Raw genomic sequence first — 19,644 nt, 5'->3', positions numbered from 1 at the left:
TATCACAGATCTTCAGGGGGAGATTTTGACTGAGCTTCAATCTATTCAGGCTTGTTTTGGGATCGGTCCGTGAGGTCGGAGGGGGAGTGTTTTACTGTTGCATGTGAAGTTGAAAACACGCTAGCCTATATAGCTTAGATGGTACGAGCTGTGACTATACACATATACATGATAAGATAGACGGGAAGAAATGATAAATGCAGGCATATGCCTTTCTCTATTGTTAGTTTGTTTGTTTGTAAATATTTTAATCTTCCATTGATGAGTTTTTTAATCTTCAACCGTGTGCATAATGTACTTCCAAATGGAAAAATATAGTTGCAAGCATAATTGTGCATTAATCTGTGCACCAATGTGATGTGATTGGTCAAAAAGTAAATTTTATTGAAAACAGTGTTGATTTAAATTTTAAGTATGAATAAATCAGTATTGGTACACAGATTAGTGCGCAACTGTGCTTGTATGTAGCAAAACTCCTTCCAAATTGCCTCACCTTTGGCCGGATACGCGTACGCTCCACATGCATGCCAAATTATGCCAAAAGAGTCCGAAGCAATAAATAAAACTGAAAAATTCAATTAATTCAAGTTGATGTAGAACATATGAACCACTTCACTTAAATAGTAAGATTTTATTTATAAAAAAAACTTATTTTTTAAATTATATTATATCATGTAAACACTTAAATAGAATAACTCTTAAAACTAAATTCATAAACTAAGGTAACGATATTATTTTATATCTATGTTACAATAAAACGATCGAGTTTTACAATTTTAATATATTATATTAATATAAATTTAATTTTATAAATAACTTAATTTGGATATAGAAACGATTTCATTTCATCTTATATTATCATTGTAACTTTTTAAAATTCACATGTAAAATATAATAAATAATTCATTTTTTTTAAATTTTAAAATAATAATAATATTAAAAAATAATATTATAACAATATTTAATTTAATTTTCAACTTCCATATCAAATTATTTAATTTCATTTTACTATCAAAACTACACCTAAACATTTATGGAGTGAAATTGTATTTAGATCATTTCTTTCAGCCTGAAAGGCAGGGTTGAATATCAAACCCCAAGCCAAAACGGCTTGCGGATGGAAAAATACAGAGAGAAGGCGACAGAAGAAAGGCGGTCTGAGTTCGTCGGGTAGTAGTGAAATGAGAAACGGTTTTGTAACGTTGCCATCGGAATTTAAAAGTCCGGCGGGGGGTGAATATAGTTTAATAATTAATAGGATAGGTAGTGACGCGCAAGGCGAGTAGTGTTGGATTTTAGCACTTGGATATAGAATGATTGGTGGGCTCCAAACACTCCGTACCGTATCCTTTGTGCTGTCTGCATTTTCCTAATGAAATAGCCCTTTGATTTTGACCAAATACATCATACATGTCACTACTGCAGCTTGAATGTGATGATCAGCTTCTCAACTTGTTTTGATATAAAGCTTTGTTTGTGGGTTTAACGGGGGATTAAGGAAGATTTTTTTCTCCGTCTTGACGACGTCCCTGTTGATTAATTAGCATCGAGTCCGAGTCACTCATGCGGCTCTTGATTCCCAAAACTTCATTCCTCTCAAGGTGTAGGTGGCTGATTTGTCTGCATTAAACCTGAATTTTGCTCACAAGCCGACACCTGTGGAATGACAGGTGGCACGTGCAAAAAATGCTTGGGGTCTCAACTCTCACCCTCCACCATTGGCAAGGAAGTTTTTTTGTCATTTGGACATGATGATACTAATAGTTTTAGATAAATTATATTTGAATTCAAATTAAGAATTTTGAGATGAGATATTTTTAATAGTAATGAAACTTTTGAGTTAAGATGAGATGAAATAATTTGTAAAAAAAATATATGTTTGGATAGTGAGATGAGATGAGATGGTTTTTAATTTTTAGAATTTAAAAAATGTGTGGTCCCACTATTTAATAAGGGTAGCCGAATTTTTTACTGTTTACGTATTGTTTATATATTGTTCATGTCAAATTATACTGTTCATACACTATTTATATACTGTTCACGAACTGTTCATATCAGATTTTTACTATTTATGTACTGTTTAAATAAGGAGATGCTTTTAAAATTTAGAAATAAAATATAATATATTTGGATAGGGAAAACTAATGTATGGTACAAATGAGATGAAAACATCTCATGTATAAGAGATCGATGGTGGCGATGATAGGTCTTCAAAACCCCATTTATGATGTAAACCTAATTCAAAAGAGAAAAGAAGATCGAATTGGATATAACCCTAAGCTTCGAAAATGGATTGGAGGAAGCTACGTATGTAGGATACAATGAGACATCATGTTCCCCCACTTTAGGTTAATTGCTGACTTAGCAACATGCCGAGGGTTGTTTGTCAGCTAATGTTGGGTGGCAAATTCCGCCATTATGCATTGATGGTCGATCGATGATATCAAGAAATGACTCAGTCATCTTGGTGAGAAGTGAAGTTGAATCAATCTTCTACTTTAGCTGGTCATTTTCTCACTAACCAAACGGCATTTAATTCATGATCACATAAAGACAGAATCATTCTTCCCTATCTCATTGTCCATTTATGCTAATGATATAGGGAAAACAACAGTACGGATGCATGCTTGCATCAACATATATAAATAATGGTATGAGAACAGAAGAGTACTTTGATCAGGTTATGAATCCATATCATCATCGACCATATGCATGAAAATATTGATTTTGTTATGTGCACGGCTTGCAGTTATAAATACGATCATGACCGGCCAAAGGTTTCTTTTGTTCTTATACGTACCACTGATGTGAATGGAATAATGGTGCTGACTAATACAATTAAAACGATTAACTGATTATTGCAATTACAAAACGATCGAGGTTGATATTTTAGTAAAAGAATTAAATATTTATATTATTATTTTAATCACTTTTTTGATTATTATTATATATCATCTCTTGATTTGATTCCAACGAATAACACTTTAGCAATTAGCATTAGCATGATCAGGTGAATTTTTAAAATATTAAAATAACCATTGATCAAGTACTTGCTAAGTATAATGCTATTCATCATCTATTTTTTTTTTATTATTCTTTCATCATCTCATGATGTTATGTTATATGATTGAAGACTATTTATTAGTTACACTAGGTGGCATATAAGTGCCATTATCACTAGTGAAAAGGATAGCAGGCCATGGCAATTCACTGGATTCTATGGGCATCCTGAAGTAGGCAAAAGGAAAGGGAGCTGGGAGTTACTACAAATGCTAAAACCTGACCCGGTAGTACCTTGGGTGTGTGCAGGCGATTTTAACGAGATCCTCCACCAAAGAGAGAAAGTAAGAGGTCAGGGCCGACCCTACAAACAGATTGAGAACTTTAGACAGGCACTAGTACACTGTGGTATTCGAGACATTACTTATACTGGTCAAAAGTTCACCTGGTCAAATAATAGAAGGGGCAGGGGTTTTACAAAGGAAAGGATAGATAGGGTAATGGCCAACAGAGAGTGGTTTGATCTTTTTCCTTCTGCATTGTGTAATGTGATGGCAGCTATCAAGTCTGATCATTCACCTCTAAGCACCTCAATCCTTCATAATGGTGGAAAGGGTAGCAGGAAAAAAAAGTTTTTAGATATGAGGCTGCTTGGGACATCAGAGAAGGCTGTGGTCATGTTTTAGAACAAGCATGGATAAAAATGGGAGTGGGAGGGGATTTAGCTGAAGATCTGAGAATGAAACTGGAAATCTGTCAAAAAGGTTTAACCAACTGGGAGAAAAATCACAGCAGAGTTGAACAACAAAAGACTACTCGAATGTGGGCTAAGATTAGTCATCTACAAGATAATGGAGATGGGGAACACATTGATGCTATGAAGCTAATGCAAGAGAAGGCTGAAAAGTCCCTGGCTGAAACTGATATGAAATGGAGGCAGCGAGCAAAACAGCATTGGCTGAGAAAGGGGGATAGAAATACAACATATTTCCACATGCAAGCGAACCAAAGAAAAAAGACAAATGCTATCACATCCATATATGATGGCACGGGTAGAACTACCTTTGAACAGGGAGAGATAGGTGGCATCTTCACAGGTTTCTTCTCTGACCTTTTCAGCTCTTCATTGTCTTTTAACATAGATACATGCCTCAATGCTCTTAAGCCAAAAATCAGTCAAACAATGGAGGAGGTTTTAGCCACACCCTTTACTACAGAGGAAGTCAAGAAAGCCATTTTCCAAATGAATCCATTAGGATCTCCTGGTCCTGATGGATTCCCAGCCCATTTTTACCAAAAACTTTGGGAATTGGTTGGGAAAGAAGTGTGTGATTATGCACTGGGTGTTCTAAACAAAGGAGGTTCCCTTAAAAAGGTCAATGATACTTATATAGCCCTCATTCCAAAGGTTAAAAGTCCAAAGAGAGTAACAGAATTCAGACCTATTAGTCTATGCAATGTCCTATACAAAGTGGTTTCAAAAACCATGGCAAATAGGATGAAACTCATCTTGCCTCAGATCATCTCAGCAAACCAAAGTGCATTTGTACCTGGAAGACTTATTTCAGATAACACCCTAGTTGCTTATGAAATTCTCCATTCAATGGCAACGAGGATGAAAGGCAAGAAAGGGTTCATGGCCCTCAAATTGGACATGAGTAAAGCCTATGACAGGGTGGAATGGGTCTTTGTAGAAGCTGTAATGACCAAAGTTGGTTTCCCTCCCCAGTGGGTGGACTTGGTTCAGAGATGTATCAAGTCAGTGTCCTACTCAATTCTTGTTAATGGGGAACCTCAACAGTTTTTTACCCCATCAAGAGGCATTCGTTAGGGAGATCCCATCTCACCCTACCTCTTCATATTGTGTGCAGAAGCACTTTCAGCTCTCCTGCAAAAGGCTGAAGTGATGGGGGAAATAACTAGTGCCCCCATAGGAAGAGGTCCCACCAAAGTGAGCCATTTATTCTTTGCAGATGACAGCCTGCTATTTTGCCAAGCTTCACCAAAGGAACTTACCAAAGTGCTGGAGATCTTGGATATGCATGAACAAGCCTCGGGTCAGGTGCTCAACAAGGATAAATCCTCAGTTTATTTCAGTAAGAACACAGTGAAGGAGATATAGAATGTGATCCTACAGCTAGCAGGTATAAAGGCTACTGGCACTTTTGAAAAATATCTAGGCCTCCCTGCAGTCTTAGGAAGAGCTAAAGTAGCAGCTTTCCACTCCCTTGTAGACAGGAACTGGTCTAGGGTAGTGAACTGGAAAACCAACCACCTATTTGCAGCAGGGAAATAGATCCTCCTAAAGGCAGTCCTTCAAGCCATACCAACGTATTCAATGGGTTTGTTCCTACTGCCATACTCCATTACTCAAAAATTAAACAAACTCCTGAGGAAATTCTGGTGGGGATTCAATGAAGAGGCCTCAAAGATTCAATGGGTCTCGTGGGACCAACTCAGTTCAGCTAAGGACATAGGTGGTCTTGGATTCAGTAATTTCAGAATGTTCAACTTAGCCTTGCTAGCCAAGCAAAGCTGGAGAATACTGCAGGAACCCACCTCTCTTGCAGCACGTGTTTTAAAACAGAAATATTTCACCTCAGGGGAGCTACTGAATGCAAAGCTAGGACCAGGCCCTTCCTATGTGTGGAGGAGTGTTATGGTTGGTCTCTCAATACTCAAACCTGGGCTAGGATGGAGAGTTGGAAATGGCAAAAGCATCAACATATGGACTGACAAGTGGATACCCTCTCTTCCCTCGTGCACAGTGGCATCTCCAAGAGAAATGGATTGTTGGTGTGAAATGGTGAGTGACCTTATTGACCCAAGGCAAAGAAGCTGGAAAAAAGAGTTGCTACAAGAAATGTTTTCAGAACCTGAGATTCAAGGCATCACTTCGATCCCCATCAGCCTAGGAGGTAGGGAGGACAAAATATTTTGGAGTTTTACTTCAAATGGAATGTACACTGTCAAGAGTGGATATCATCATCAGAGGCAAGTGGAGGCTGAGGTAGAAGGGGAACACTCAAACAGGCAACTAGACTCAATAGTGTGGAAGAAAATTTGGCAGCTGAAAGTGGCCCCTGCAGTAAAACTTTTTATCTGGAAAGCGTGTAATGAAGCCATTCCTACCCTAGCAAACTTAAAGAAAAGGAGAGTAGTGGAAGACAGCAGCTGTATAGTGTGCAAATCTGAACCTGAGACCTCAAGCCATGTTCTCTGGGGATGTCCTGCTGCTAGAAACGTGTGGAACCAAGCTTGTGTAAAAATTCAGAAAATGTCTTTCCATAGTGACCAGTTCTTCAAAGTTTGGGCAATGTTGGTCCAAAGACTAGAGGTCAGTGAGTTGGAGGAAGCTGCAGTTACACTGAGGGGTATATGGTCTCGAAGAAATGATCTAGTTCATGGAAAAGAATTTAAACACCCTTCCACTTTGTACCAGGGAGCTAAGCTAGAGTCCATTGCATTCACTAAAGCAAACCTGTTGAGAGAGAACCCCCAGCTGAGATCAGAAAGGTTATTACAAACATGGTCTAAGCCAAATGAAGGTATTTTTAAAGTTAATTGGGATGCTGCAGTAAGGCTGAGTTTAGGCAGGATTGGTTTGGGAGTCATAATCCGTGATCATCAAGGTTTTGTTGTTGGTACTTTAAGGGCACCCAGACCTCTCAATGGAAGAGTCTATGAAGCAGAAGCTTGTGGCCTACTAATGGCAGTAACCTTTTGCAAGGAACTGGGACTTAACCAGGTCATTTTGGAGGGAGACTCGAGACAGGTAATTACCCAACTGCTTGGTCAAGAGTTTGATGGTAGCATGGGGGGGTGGTTTGTTGAACAATCAAGGCATGTCTTGGCAAACATAGCTCACTGAAGAGCCTGTCATGTCCAGAGAGAAGCGAATTCTGCAGCCCATTTTCTAGCAATGTCTGCTGTTCTGTTAACAGAGGATTTGTACAATATTGAAGAATGTCCTGAGTGCATTACTTCTATTGTAACCTCTGAAATGTAGTTAAATTGATTAATGAGATCAGTTTCTATTTCAAAAAAAAAAAAAAAAAAACAGCACGGCAGCAGAAAATCTGCACGTAAGAGACTTCCTAACAAAAATATTAAACTACAGATTTCATGATTAAACAATCATACACTTCTATCACCGTGCTTCTGTCCGTGCGTGTGCCTTCTTCTCTCAGTCTCTCTCTCTCTCTTGCAACACCAATGGCTGACCCTGCTCTTCACCCGGAAACCCAGCCCCTCAAGCAAATCGCCATAGATTATACCCCAGAAGCCTGCTCCCATTGCCCCGAATCCAATACCATTACCCTCACCTTCGACCACCGCGGCGGTGCTAGGTGGCGCACCACCACGAGGTACCTCTACGGCACCTTCAGCGCCCTCATTCAGTGCCCCAAAGGTAACACCAGCGGTCTTAACTTCAACATTTACCTCTCCTCCCTTGAGGGTGACAAGTCACAGGACGAGATCGACTTCGAGTTCTTGGGGAAGGACAGGACAATTGTGCAAACTAACTATTACACTACCGGCACTGGCAACAGGGAGGGCATTCACCAATTGGGTTTTGACTGCTCTGATGGGTTCCACGAGTATGTGATCAAGTGGGGTCACAAAGAGATCGAGTGGCTCATTGATGGGAAGTCGGTGAGGAGGGAGGAGAAGAGGGACGGTGAGGGTTTTCCTGAGAAGCCCATGTTTTTGTATGCTTCCGTTTGGGATGCGAGCTATATTGATGAGGGGAGGTGGACAGGGAAGTACGTGGGGTGTGATGCACCCTATGTTTGCGTCTATAAGGATATTCGGGTGCCGGCTGAGACTGCACGAGAGTGCTCTTCTGATTCCTGATCTGGGTTATTGGTACATGAGTAGGGTGTTTGATAGTTGTTTTTGATTAGCCCTTTTGTTTTCATTTGATTGGGCTTTTGGTTTGTTTTTGGATTGCTACAGGATTGTGGGATTGCTTTCTTGGTCGGTTATTGTTGTCGTCTATTTGGTTGTATTCAATAATCTGTGTCCATGAGGTTGATTAAGCTAAATTGGACTGATAGTATTTGTGACAATAACTGTTGATGCCTTTTTGTTCCAACTTTTGTTTCAGATATTCTAGTACTTGCGGTTGGTTGAGAGAAGTATTATAATCTTGCTCCCTTAAACACGGGTGAATGGAAAGCGATAAAATGGTCTGTTACTGTGAAAGTATATTTGCTCTTTTGTTCAGAGTTCTATTGAATTGGTGATGTTGGACTAGTCTCAATTTAGGTGACTATAAAAATCGTTTCAAGTAGACTTATTGAGTGGCATAATGCAACTTGGAACCAAAAGCATGATTTCTGATCGAACAACATATTTTGTCCTCAAGCAAGCTTAGTAAATGGTCCGTGAAAGTGTAACTAAGATACATATTAGATGCGTCTACTTTGAAAAATTGTTGTATTCGATATATGGAATTATGTTGTAGAACTGTCGTTTTGTGCCTAGTTTTGATGATGTAAATGTTTGTACCAATATATATACCTATAACCGTCTTAACAATTTATCAGATCATGTATAATTTAAGGTTTCTGAGACCTGATTCGGATTTCATGTTTATCCTCTTTTAATCATCATATCAAGCTTCATGTTGCAATGACAATTGAGAATTTAAGCAATCTGTGCAATAAAGGTTTCTTGATTGTTGTTTGGTATCAGATTATGATCTGGTTCTGTACATAAATAATAATATTTGTTGGTTGAGACACTTAAAAAAATGATTCCTTGATTGGATTGTTGACTCTCTTAACTATACATCATATGATCTTGGTGATAGATGGTCGGATATCATGTATGCTTTACACAGAGATCCTCACAGCTTTAAAGGAGCGTTCTACACTCCAGATTGCACAAATGCTTTATATGTATTATGTAATGGTTCTAGAGAAATCGGAGTTAGAAATGCTTTGAACCATAGACACAGGAGTTTCATTTAAAAGAGTACTCATAATGGTTATGTATTTTCATAGGGATTACCACTGTCTTGTTCACATTGAAACCACCGGCATTTGTGGTTGCCTCTTGATCATTCCCTTAGATACTGTTAATTGATGGGGCCGCCCACGTGGGCAGACCCACTTTTTGCTATTTCACCTAACGCATGGCTTTAAGCCATGCGTTAAATGACTTGCATGCATTGCATGCAGAGGCTGGCCTTTGAGGCCAGCCATGTAGGGGGTTATAAAAAGCCCCCCCCCTCTGGTGATTCAAGCATCGATCAGAAGAAAGAAAAAACTCTCTCTCTTTTTTATTCTCTCTTAAGTAGTATTTAGGCTGTGGAGTGTTAAAGCGTTACTCTGGTTGTATACTACGTAGTACGCTTTACCACCAAGTCAAAACTCTTGTCAATCTGAAGAAACTTGTGGAGCAACTTTACAAGCTGGGCTTGAGGTACTTTCCGCTGTGCATCCTAACAATTGGTATCAGAGCCATTTAATTATTGCTTCCAGTTTCTTTAATGTAAACTGTGACTTTTTTTTATTTGCGCATATGTGATGCTGCAGTATTTTTTTTTATAAAAAAAAAATATATATATATATATATATGGCCGAAGCAGCTGCTGTGGTGCAGCGCTCACCACCCACACACGGTGGTGCAGCGCGCACCAACCCCACGCATGGTGGTGCGGCGCGCACCACCTGAGCATGGTGGTGCAGCGCGCACTGTAGGGTGCTACGCGGCACCCCTGCAATGGTGCTGCGTGCACCACGGTGCAGCAAACACCGGTGGGAGCCCACGGTGCACGGAGCATCGTGGGGGCACCACGACGGTGCTGCAAGCACTGCCTCGGTGCTGCGCGCACCAGGATGGTGCTGCGCGCACCTGAGGGGTGCTGCCAGCACCAGAACCGCGACGGCTCGGTGCTGCGCGCACCAGGTGTCGCGCGCACCAGCAGGTGCCCACGGTGCTCCGTGCACCGTGGGGGCACCATGCAGCACCACCTCGGTGCTGGGCGCACCAGAGGGGTGCTGCCAGCACCGGCTCGGTGCTGCGCGCACCGTGAGGTGCTGCGCCAGAGCAGCACCGGCTCGGTGCAGTAGTGCTGCGCCAGAGCAGCACCGGCTCGGTGCAGCGCGCACCGTGGGGTGCTGCGCGCACCGTGAGGTGCTGCCAGCACCACCTAGGTGCTGCGGCAGCACCCAGCTTCCTCTGGAAGTGATTTCCGGCGATCGGGGCCGCCGGTGATGTCCAGAAGAAGCAGCTGGAATTTTTTTTTTTCGGCGTTACTGTTCACGTGAACAGTAACTCGCGGGAGGAAGAAGATGACTTGAGTCATCTATCCTCTATGGGCCGGGCTGGGCTTGGGCCCTTTGGGCCATTTTTTGTTTTGGGTTTAAGCCGAACAAAAAGAAGGGGGCTGGGCTTTTTTAAGCCCAGTATTTTTTTCTGTATTTTTTTTTAAACCCGAAAATTAATAATAATAAAAAAAAAAAAAAAAAGAAAAAAAGAAAAAAAAAATTTGGCATGATTCAATATATGTTTAGATATATTGATATATTACATGTAATCTTTTATTTAATGTTTTAGATTAAATATGATAACATGTGAATATTTGGTTATATTCATTCTATTTTTTTTTCCATAATGTTATATTACATGTGATCTTTTATTTAATTTTGAGATTAAATGTGATAACATGTATGTGTGTATTGAACATGTGGAAATATGATTATTTTATCATCTATGAAAGCTGGGTTTGAGACTTGAATGTTTAGACATTAGTCTCTATTTCTTTCAGTGATAAAATTGAAAATCCCATTAAGTGGTCTTAGCTAGAATTGTCAGTGTGAATGATAGGCTGAAAGAATTGCAGTGACCCCAGTAAGAACTGTAAATGCACTGAATAGCCAAAAGACCATGGTGACCTCAGTAAGAACTGTAAATGCACTGATGGAACAAGAAAAATTGACTGTAATGGTCTCATATGAACCATCTTTGTAGACTGGCCCAACAGGTTGCCATGGTCTGAGTAGCTGTCCTTGTAGACTGGCCCAAAAAGGTTACTGCGGATTTTAGTAGGTTATGTCTTTACATGTGACTAGGTCTAGATGACTACTTAAAATAGTGGGAGTATGGTTGAGATTTATGATGATAAATTCTCCCATATTCGTTTTTTTTAATTTTGCGCGGGAATTGAGTTAGAAATCTAATAATTGGATATTGTGGCGCAAGAGATGATTCTGAAGCCTAGCGATTTTTCGATCTTGCGACATGTCTAAATTATTCTTTTTCTAACTTGAAAGGACGCGGCAGATTTCTAAGGTGTGTGAATAATATCCCGTCTTTGCGTATTGTAGTGAAATGGCATCCAAGAGTATTGTTGCCGATTTAAACAAAGGGGAGAAATTAGATGGGGAAAACTATGACATATGGCATCGCAAGATCCAGTATGTCTTAGATGAGCAAGAGGTCTTGGAGGCCTTATCTCACACTCTTACTAAGCCCGAGGAAGGGAACTCGGAACAACACAAGATAGATCAACAAGCCTATACCCAATGGGCTAAGAAAAATCGGTGCGCGCGCATAATTATGTTAAGCAACATGCACAATGATCTGATGTGTGAGTTCGAGGTCTATGACACTGCCCAAAGCATGTGGAATGCTTTGAAATTGAAGTTTGGTGGAACTTCAGCCACTAGGTTGCGTGGATTAACCATGAGGTTTGACTCCTATAAGATGCGCTCTGACCACACGATGAAGCAGCATCTTAGGGCTATGTCAACTATGATCTGCGAACTTAGGTCGGCAGGAAACAACCTGACAGATGAACAGTAAGTGCAGGCAGTGATAAGATCACTACCGAATTCTTGGGACAATATGAGCCAGAACCTAACGCATAACGAGAATATCAAAGACTTTGATGATGTCTCGCGTCACTTGGAATTGGAGGCTGAGCGCCTAGAGGCTGCTAAGCCCAATCATACGGCCTATGTGGCTAATGCTGGTTCGCGCAAGGCATCAAGGCCTAAGCGCAAGAAGTCCAAGAATGGAGTAGCTGCTGGACATATTAAAAAAGTGTCAGGAACTTCTCAGCGCACCAAGAGGGGCAAGCGCGGGAAAAACAAGTCAAAATTAGAGTGTTTCAACTGCGGAAAGATTGGCCACTTCGCTCGTGACTGCACTGAGCCGAAGAAGGTACACTCTGACTTTTCTCGCATTGTTTTTGTAACTAGCCATGTGATGGTTGCTGAATCCTATCCTTTGTGGACTGTTGATTCAGAAGCGACCGAGCACATAGCGCGAGATAGAGTCGGATTTGTGGAGTATCGCCAGATTCCAACTGGGAGCCGTGATATCAAGGTGGGGAATGGAGCTAGCGTGGAGGTACTGGGACTTGGTACCTACAAGCTGGACTTGCGGGGTGGCCGCACTCTTTTCCTCCACAATGTGCTATATGCTCCCGAGATCCGACGAAACTTACTTTCAGTTGTTACTCTATTGAAACTTGGTTTTCGAATTGTATTTGAAAACAATTATGTTTCTTTTCATTTGGGGCATGTGTTTTATGGCAAATCTTTTCTTCGAGACGGTTTTATGATATTGGATTTGGTTTATTCTAATATAAATAAATCCATTGCTTTTCTTTCTTCATCTGTTGATAATTTGGATTCATACACATGGCATGCTAGGCTTGGCCATATAGGGCAAGATAGAATGACTCGATTAGCTAGAGAAGGCCTGATAGGCAATCTCGCTAAGGTCATCTTGCCCACGTGTGAACATTGTCTAATGGGAAAAGCTAAGAGAAAACCGTTTGGAAAAGCCACAAGGGCATCTTTTCCGCTGCAATTAGTCCACTCAGACATCTGTGGTCCAATGAGTGTGAGGGCAAGACACGGAGGTGTCTACTTCATCACCTTTATAGATGATTTTTCACGTTACGGTCATGTCTACTTAATCTCCCATAAGTCTGAAGCATTGGAATGTTTTAGACGATATCTAAGAATGGTCGAGAATCAGTTAGATAAGAGTTTAAAGACTCTAAGAACTGACCGAGGACGAGAATATCTCTCTGAGCAATTTAAAAGGCTCTGTGATGAAAAAGGAATCAAAAGACAGTTAACGATGCCAAGTACGCCACAGCAAAATGGCGTGGCGGAAAGGAGAAATCGAACACTGCTTGAGATGGTTAGGTCAATGATGGCGCAAGCAAACCTACCAATTTCTTTCTAGGGGGATGCACTTTTGACTGCTGCCTACATTCTTAACCGAGTGCCCTCCAAATCAGTAACTTCCACCCCATATGAACTATGGACCGGCGAGAAACCCAATTTGAGTAGCTTGCGGCCATGGGGTTCAACGGGTTTTGTTCATGATCTTTCTCATAAGTATGGGAAATTAGGCCCTAGAGGGAAGAAGTGTATCTTTATAAGGTACTCGGAACACTCTAAAGGGTATGTGTTAATAGGTGAACAAACTGATGGAAGTGTAACTGAGATTGAATCACGAGATGTGGACTTCATTGAAAATGAATTTCCAAGTAGAGGTGAGGTTGATAGGAGTTTGGAACTTCATGAGATTGTGGAACAAGAGGAAAGTGCTCCAAGGAATTTAGTTGAGAATGAGGAAGAAATTTTTCGAGCTCCTACAAATGATAAAAGAAACTTAAATCCGAGTGGGAGCACACCGCTTGTCAACCAATCACAACAACCTCAGCCGCGTAGAAGCACACGTGAAAGTATTCCCCGTCGTCGTTTTGAGATTGAAGGGGAAGCTTTTATGGTAGCTCCGCATGATGATGATGAGCCTAGGACAATCCATGAGGCTCTCTCATCTTCTACTAAAGATGAGTGGATGAAAGCTCTTAATGATGAAATTGAGTCTATGAAGACAAACCAGGTCTGGGATCTGGTTGATCTACCGAGAGGGCGTAAGACTATTGGGAACAAATGGGTTCTAAAAGTCAAACGCAAGTCGGATGGATCAATAGATAAGTACAAAGCTCGCTTAGTGGCGAAAGGATATACCCAGCAAGAGGGTATAGACTATGAGGAAACTTTTTCACCAGTGGTGAGGTTTGCTTCAATTCGCCTGATTCTAGCTATAGTAGCAAACATGGATTTGGAACTCTACCAAATGGATGTTAAGACAGCATTTCTCAATGGATAACTAGATGAGGAGATCTATATGGATCAACCAACGGGTTTTGTGGTCAAAGATCAAGAGCGCAAAGTGTGCAAGCTCAAATGATCTATATATGGCCTAAAACAATCATCTAGGCAATGGTACCTCAGATTCCATTGAGCCGTTCTTTCGAATGGGTTTACGATGATCACAGAGGACCATTGTGTCTATGTCAAAAGGTCCAAGAAGAGTTTCATTATGTTGTCATTATATGTTGACGACATACTACTAGCTGGAAATGATAAAGGGTTGATAGTCGCCACAAAAGAGTGGTTATCCTTCAATTTTGAGATGAAGGATATGGGTAAAGCAGAATACATTCTGGGAGTTAAGATCTACAGAGATCGCTCAAAGAGACTTTTGTGTTTGTCCCAACAGACTTACATAAAGAAAATCCTCGAGCGTTTTCTAATGAATGAATGTAAACCCATTGACACCCCTGTTGCAAAAAGCGAGAACTTATCTAAAGAGTTATGTCCTAAGACTCAAATAGAATAGGAAAAGATGGCCCGTGTCCCTTATGCTAATGCTGTGGGTAGTCTGATGTACGCAATGATGTGTACTCGACCTGACATATGCTATGCAGTTGGCTTAGTGAGTAGATTCCAATCTAACCCCGGACTGGCTCACTGGAAAGCAGTCAAAAGGATTATGCGATATCTCAAGGGAACTGCAGACTATGTGCTGTGCTATCAAGGTTTAGATTTGCAGCTAAAAGGTTACAGCGATGCCGACTGGGGCAGTGACCTAGATGAGCGCAAATCAACCACTGGGTATGTCTTTCTGCTCAATAATGGCGCCATTACATGGAGCAGCAAGAAACAACCTTGTATAGCTTTATCCACTATGGAGGCAGAATACATAGCTTGTTCTGCAGCAGTTCAAGAAGCTGTTTGGTTACGAAGATTCCTCAAGCATTTAGACATTGGCACGGATTATTCGGATCCGGTGACAATATTCTGCGATAGCACGGCTGCTCTCGCATATGCTAAGGACTCTAAGTACCATGGAAGAACCAAACACATAGATATCAGATATCACTACATCAGAGACATGGTAGCGCAAAAGGAAGTGGTTCTGAAACATCTCTCTACGAGTCGCATGGTTGCTGATCCCTTAACGAAGCCTATAGCAAGAGATGTCTTTGAGGCTCATGTTAGGGATCTAGGACTGCGTAGATTGTAAATGTTTTTTGTGACATTGAGATGTAACCTTTCCTTTGGGATATTAATACAATATGATTCAGTAATTGTCTTTATCGTATTGTCTTCACACACAAGATATGTCAACAGGCTTAGATCGGCTCACTCACACGAGCGATCGCCTCTAGCGCTTGAGAAGCGAGTAGAGATGAGACATTGTGTTCTAAGATACTTGTCCAAATGGATAAGTTAGTTGACACAAAGATATGTCGTTTTAGTGGGAGCTAAAATAAGGTCCAATGAGTGGACTATGCATGGGTTACCCCACAACCTATGTAGCCTGTGGTTAGCCAGATGTGAGATCCTCTTTGACGCCTTGGAGGCGGGCAAATGGAGGAACTCAGGTTAGACGCTTGAGAAGCGACTAGACTAAGATCTGTACGGTGTTGATATAGACATATGCTCTTTGAGAAAGAGAAATCCACCGTAGCATGTACTTCATACTACATGTGCTTATGCGACCAAATGAGTAAGTGAGTAAATGGTTCCCCTCTTTCTCACTGTGTGAGTCTCATTTTTTTTTTTTGTGTCCTTTACTTTTGACTATGTCACAAGATGGAGGTTATGATGTCTGCTACTTTGGCATGTTGTCTATGGCCATGATCAATACGGTCTAAAGAGGCATTGCTGGGAAAGCGGTTTGACCAAAGTTGAATGATATGAGTGCAAAAGGAAGATTCTTTGATATCGCATCTTCAATAGTGTTTGCTGACGTCAACTATGACGCTACATATTGGTAGCGACTAAGGTTGTGAACATATTGAAATGATTTAGAGATAGTCGAGCATTGTTCTGAGTTTTTTCTAAAACTCAAGAGGGTTTCGAAAATGCTTGAACTGATGCGATCAAATGAGTCTAGGACATAACCAAACATTTTGGGGATGTTACTATGCTAGTCTTCTCTGGGAGAGATTTAGTGTATGTACTCCCACATTTCTATAGATATGCTTGGTGGTCGCACGGCCTACTTACTTGTATGAATAAGATTGAGAATATTAGAGAGATGCTGACCTGGGGTCATGCCCACTGTGTGCGAGTGGGAGATGTTAATTGATGGGGCCGCCCACGTGGGCAGACCCACTTTTTGCTATTTCACCTAACGCATGGCTTTAAGCCATGCGTTAAATGACTTGCATGCATTGCATGCAGAGGCTGGCCTTTGAGGCCAGCCATGTAGGGGGTTATAAAAAGCCCCCCCCCCCCTCTGGTGATTCAAGCATCGATTAGAAGAAAGAAAAAACTCTCTCTCTCTTTTATTCTCTCTTAAGTAGTATTTAGGCTGTGGAGTGTTAAAGCGTTACTCTGGTTGTATACTACGTAGTACGCTTTACCACCAAGTCAAAACTCTTGTCAATCTGAAGAAACTTGTGGAGCAACTTTACAAGCTGGGCTTGAGGTACTTTCCGTTGTGCATCCTAACAGATACCTGTATACATGGTTTACCCAATAAATGCTTGCTTAATCGTAGTGGTATTGGACCAATTCTTCGGTGACATTACATTGATGTTACACGTGAAGTTAAAAAAAAAAAATATCCTCAGAACTATGCAGGTTAGTTTCGGTTTAGATGTGGTTTCATTTACATCAATTTTGTTGACACAGGTTTCCCAAGTTGAGTGTTATGACATACAGAGTTAAGCTTTGTCTGAATCACCCCTACCTGGTGCAGCATGAGATTTTAATCTCCTAAAGAAATTAAGTGATTCTATTTCAGTTTTTAACTTCACAATCTATGCTGTGAGTTTTATACTAAATTGTTTGCTTTTGTTGTTGTCTCTCATTTTTGTGTTATTTCCCCTTTTATTACATGCTACTTCATTGTCATATATATTTGGGAGATTCATTATATAACCTACTTTCTATGATTTGCACGCTGTTTTGGTCATGTACGCTTAAAAGTTAAAGCACATGCTGATACCTTTTTTGGCCATCCCAAGACTACAACATCATTTAGGTATGGATTCTAGATCTCCGAAGTATTTAGATGAATAAGCATCAATTGTGTTTTAAATGAGATAAAAATAAGTCCTTTGTCTCTTAATAGCATCAAATTGAAGCCAACATGTTTCCATGATGTGAACAAATGACACAGAATGATCTTGGTGCAAGTAGTATTAGTTGGTTGCCTAATTTCTGCATATGAAACTTCCAGATTGTGTGTTGAAATGCTATGGGAAGTACAGTATACAGATGCATACTTGCCTACTTGGTGGATGGAATATTCAAATATCTAAAAATTGGTAAATGAAATCTATACACTGCTAGACTCTTACCCTTTCTAACTTTCATAGTACATCCCCAACGTTTGCTGGCAATTTTTTCTTGGCACTTTGCTCCGTAAATTTACTTTCTTCTTGCATATAGAAAATCTTGATACCCTTTTAATAGAAACTTTCAAATTTTTGGATCCTTGCTTTGCTATGGTGTACATCGCTTAAGTTATCCTAGTCTTGATATATGTAAAGAGAAGTGTTATTCATCATCTTTTTAACCATCGCTCTTCCATCCTTTATTTATATAGTATTAAATGATAGAAAAATGATTTATTATCTTTTACTCGGCTGCCAAGAATGTGCATATTATTCATAATAATGGTTTTTGGATAATTGTTCATAATAACATAGAGGTGAGCCAAATTGAATTCTGATAGCATTTAATTTTATTTCCAAACTACAAGAACTTGCAACTTCATGTTGTAAACATCAATAAATTATCATCAAGTATAAGTTACTACTGCTTATCTCTCTTCTCAAGTCACCCACCCATGGGAACTCAAGTGGTAAGGGCGAACTTGTGTGCATGTGCCCCCATGTCATAGGTTCGATTTTCTCTAGAATCAAATTACGATTTAAGTGGGAGGTCATGGTGGTGAGTTGTTGTGCTAGTCTCCCTGGGAGTTTAGATTCCATGGGTGAGTTCTAAGGGCTCTATCGTAGGGTGATTTCCTGTCATTAAAAAAAAAAAAAAAAAATCTCTTTTCTCAAGTCTATCGTAATGACATCGACAGTAAAAGAAAAAGAAAAGGTTATTGGTAATCATGGAAAAATTACTAATAAAATAGACAATGAGTAGTATGAAGGATTCACCAAATGCATACATCACAAGAAACACAAATGTATTAGTCCCTACTTTTGATTTGAGTAGATTTAAGAGTCGAGATACCAAAGCCAGTTCTCTTAGAAAATGGTTGATTCTTGGACTAATTCTCATCTGTCTTCTTCCTAGACATATTCTGCATCATGGAACATGTGCTTTCGCTTTCTGTAAGCATGGAACATACCTTGTCAGACTTCCAAGTCTTCCTCTTCCGGGCTGCCGAGTATAAAGAGATTAAAGAAGGACAAGGAATCCATCTTTGTATTTGTTTTGGCAAATAAGGACTTTTATTCAACACATACACCCTGTCAACTTTCCCTTTAATTAGAAAAGAAAAAATATTTGTGTATCATTTTCCAACATTATTTATTCCATAAAAAGAATTATAAAAAATATTTAAAAAAATTGATGTAGTTTAATGTATTACGTCGAATTTACTATACAATAGAAATAATATATTTATTCCACAAAAAGAATTATCAAAGCTACTTTAGAGTTTGTTATGACTTAATGTGGTTTGTTGAATCTATTGTACAATAGAGAGTATTGCCGTCTAACATATAACATCAAACTATGTCATTAAATATATATATATATATATTTTTTTTTTATAATTATCTTTGTGCAAAATGCTACTCTTATTGCTGGGAGCTATTGCTAGGATTATTTATTTATTTATTTATTATTTATTTTTACTTAATGATTAAATAAGTGTATTTTAATAATGTTGTAATTTTTTATTTTTATTTTTTAAAAATATTTAAAAGTGTTAAAAAATACATGAAAGAAAAAGAAACACATAAAAGTAAAAAAAGGACAATGCTAGTAGTACCGATGGTTAACCGATAAAGTGAACCGATGCAGCGTAAATGTATTTTTTTTTATTTTCTTTTAATCATTTTTTACACAATTTTAAATATTTTTAAAAAATAATAAGAAAATATCAATTAACTAATATTCACATCTTTAATTATTAAATAAATTTAAAAATAAAAATAAAATAAAAAATTCATCCAGTCATTTTTATCGATTAATTTTATGATTCAACTAGCTTTTTCCTTAAAAAAACACCCTCACAAAAATTCCAAACTGATGTTTTACACCGAACTCCCGGCCTTATCCAGAAGAGGCAAGGTTGAGAAACTGCCGGAACCGCAGAAATAAAGCAGACGGCCCCTGA

At 39.6% G+C, this 19,644-nt stretch overlaps 1 protein-coding gene across 1 annotated transcript; it reads left to right on the top strand.

Annotated features, from left to right (window-relative positions):
- The first annotated feature begins 7,215 nt into the window (after nt 1-7,215).
- Nucleotides 7,216-7,857, top strand: LOC122303374 (probable xyloglucan endotransglucosylase/hydrolase protein 27). The gene has a single exon (XM_043115172.1). The coding sequence runs from the start codon at nt 7,216-7,218 to the stop codon at nt 7,855-7,857; it is 642 nt and encodes a 213-aa protein (XP_042971106.1).
- Nucleotides 7,858-19,644: the final 11,787 nt, after the last annotated feature.

This window comes from Carya illinoinensis, chromosome 1 (assembly GCF_018687715.1).
Source record: "Carya illinoinensis cultivar Pawnee chromosome 1, C.illinoinensisPawnee_v1, whole genome shotgun sequence".
Taxonomy (NCBI): Eukaryota; Viridiplantae; Streptophyta; class Magnoliopsida; order Fagales; family Juglandaceae; genus Carya; species Carya illinoinensis.
The sequence above is the reverse complement of the archived record's forward strand: the minus strand, read 5'-3'. Positions and strand labels throughout refer to the sequence as shown.

What these genes read in the sequence shown, in the direction of transcription:
- LOC122303374 (XM_043115172.1), top strand. Translation starts at nt 7,216, where the DNA reads ATGGCTGACCCTGCTCTTCACCCGGAAACCCAGCCCCTCAAGCAAATC.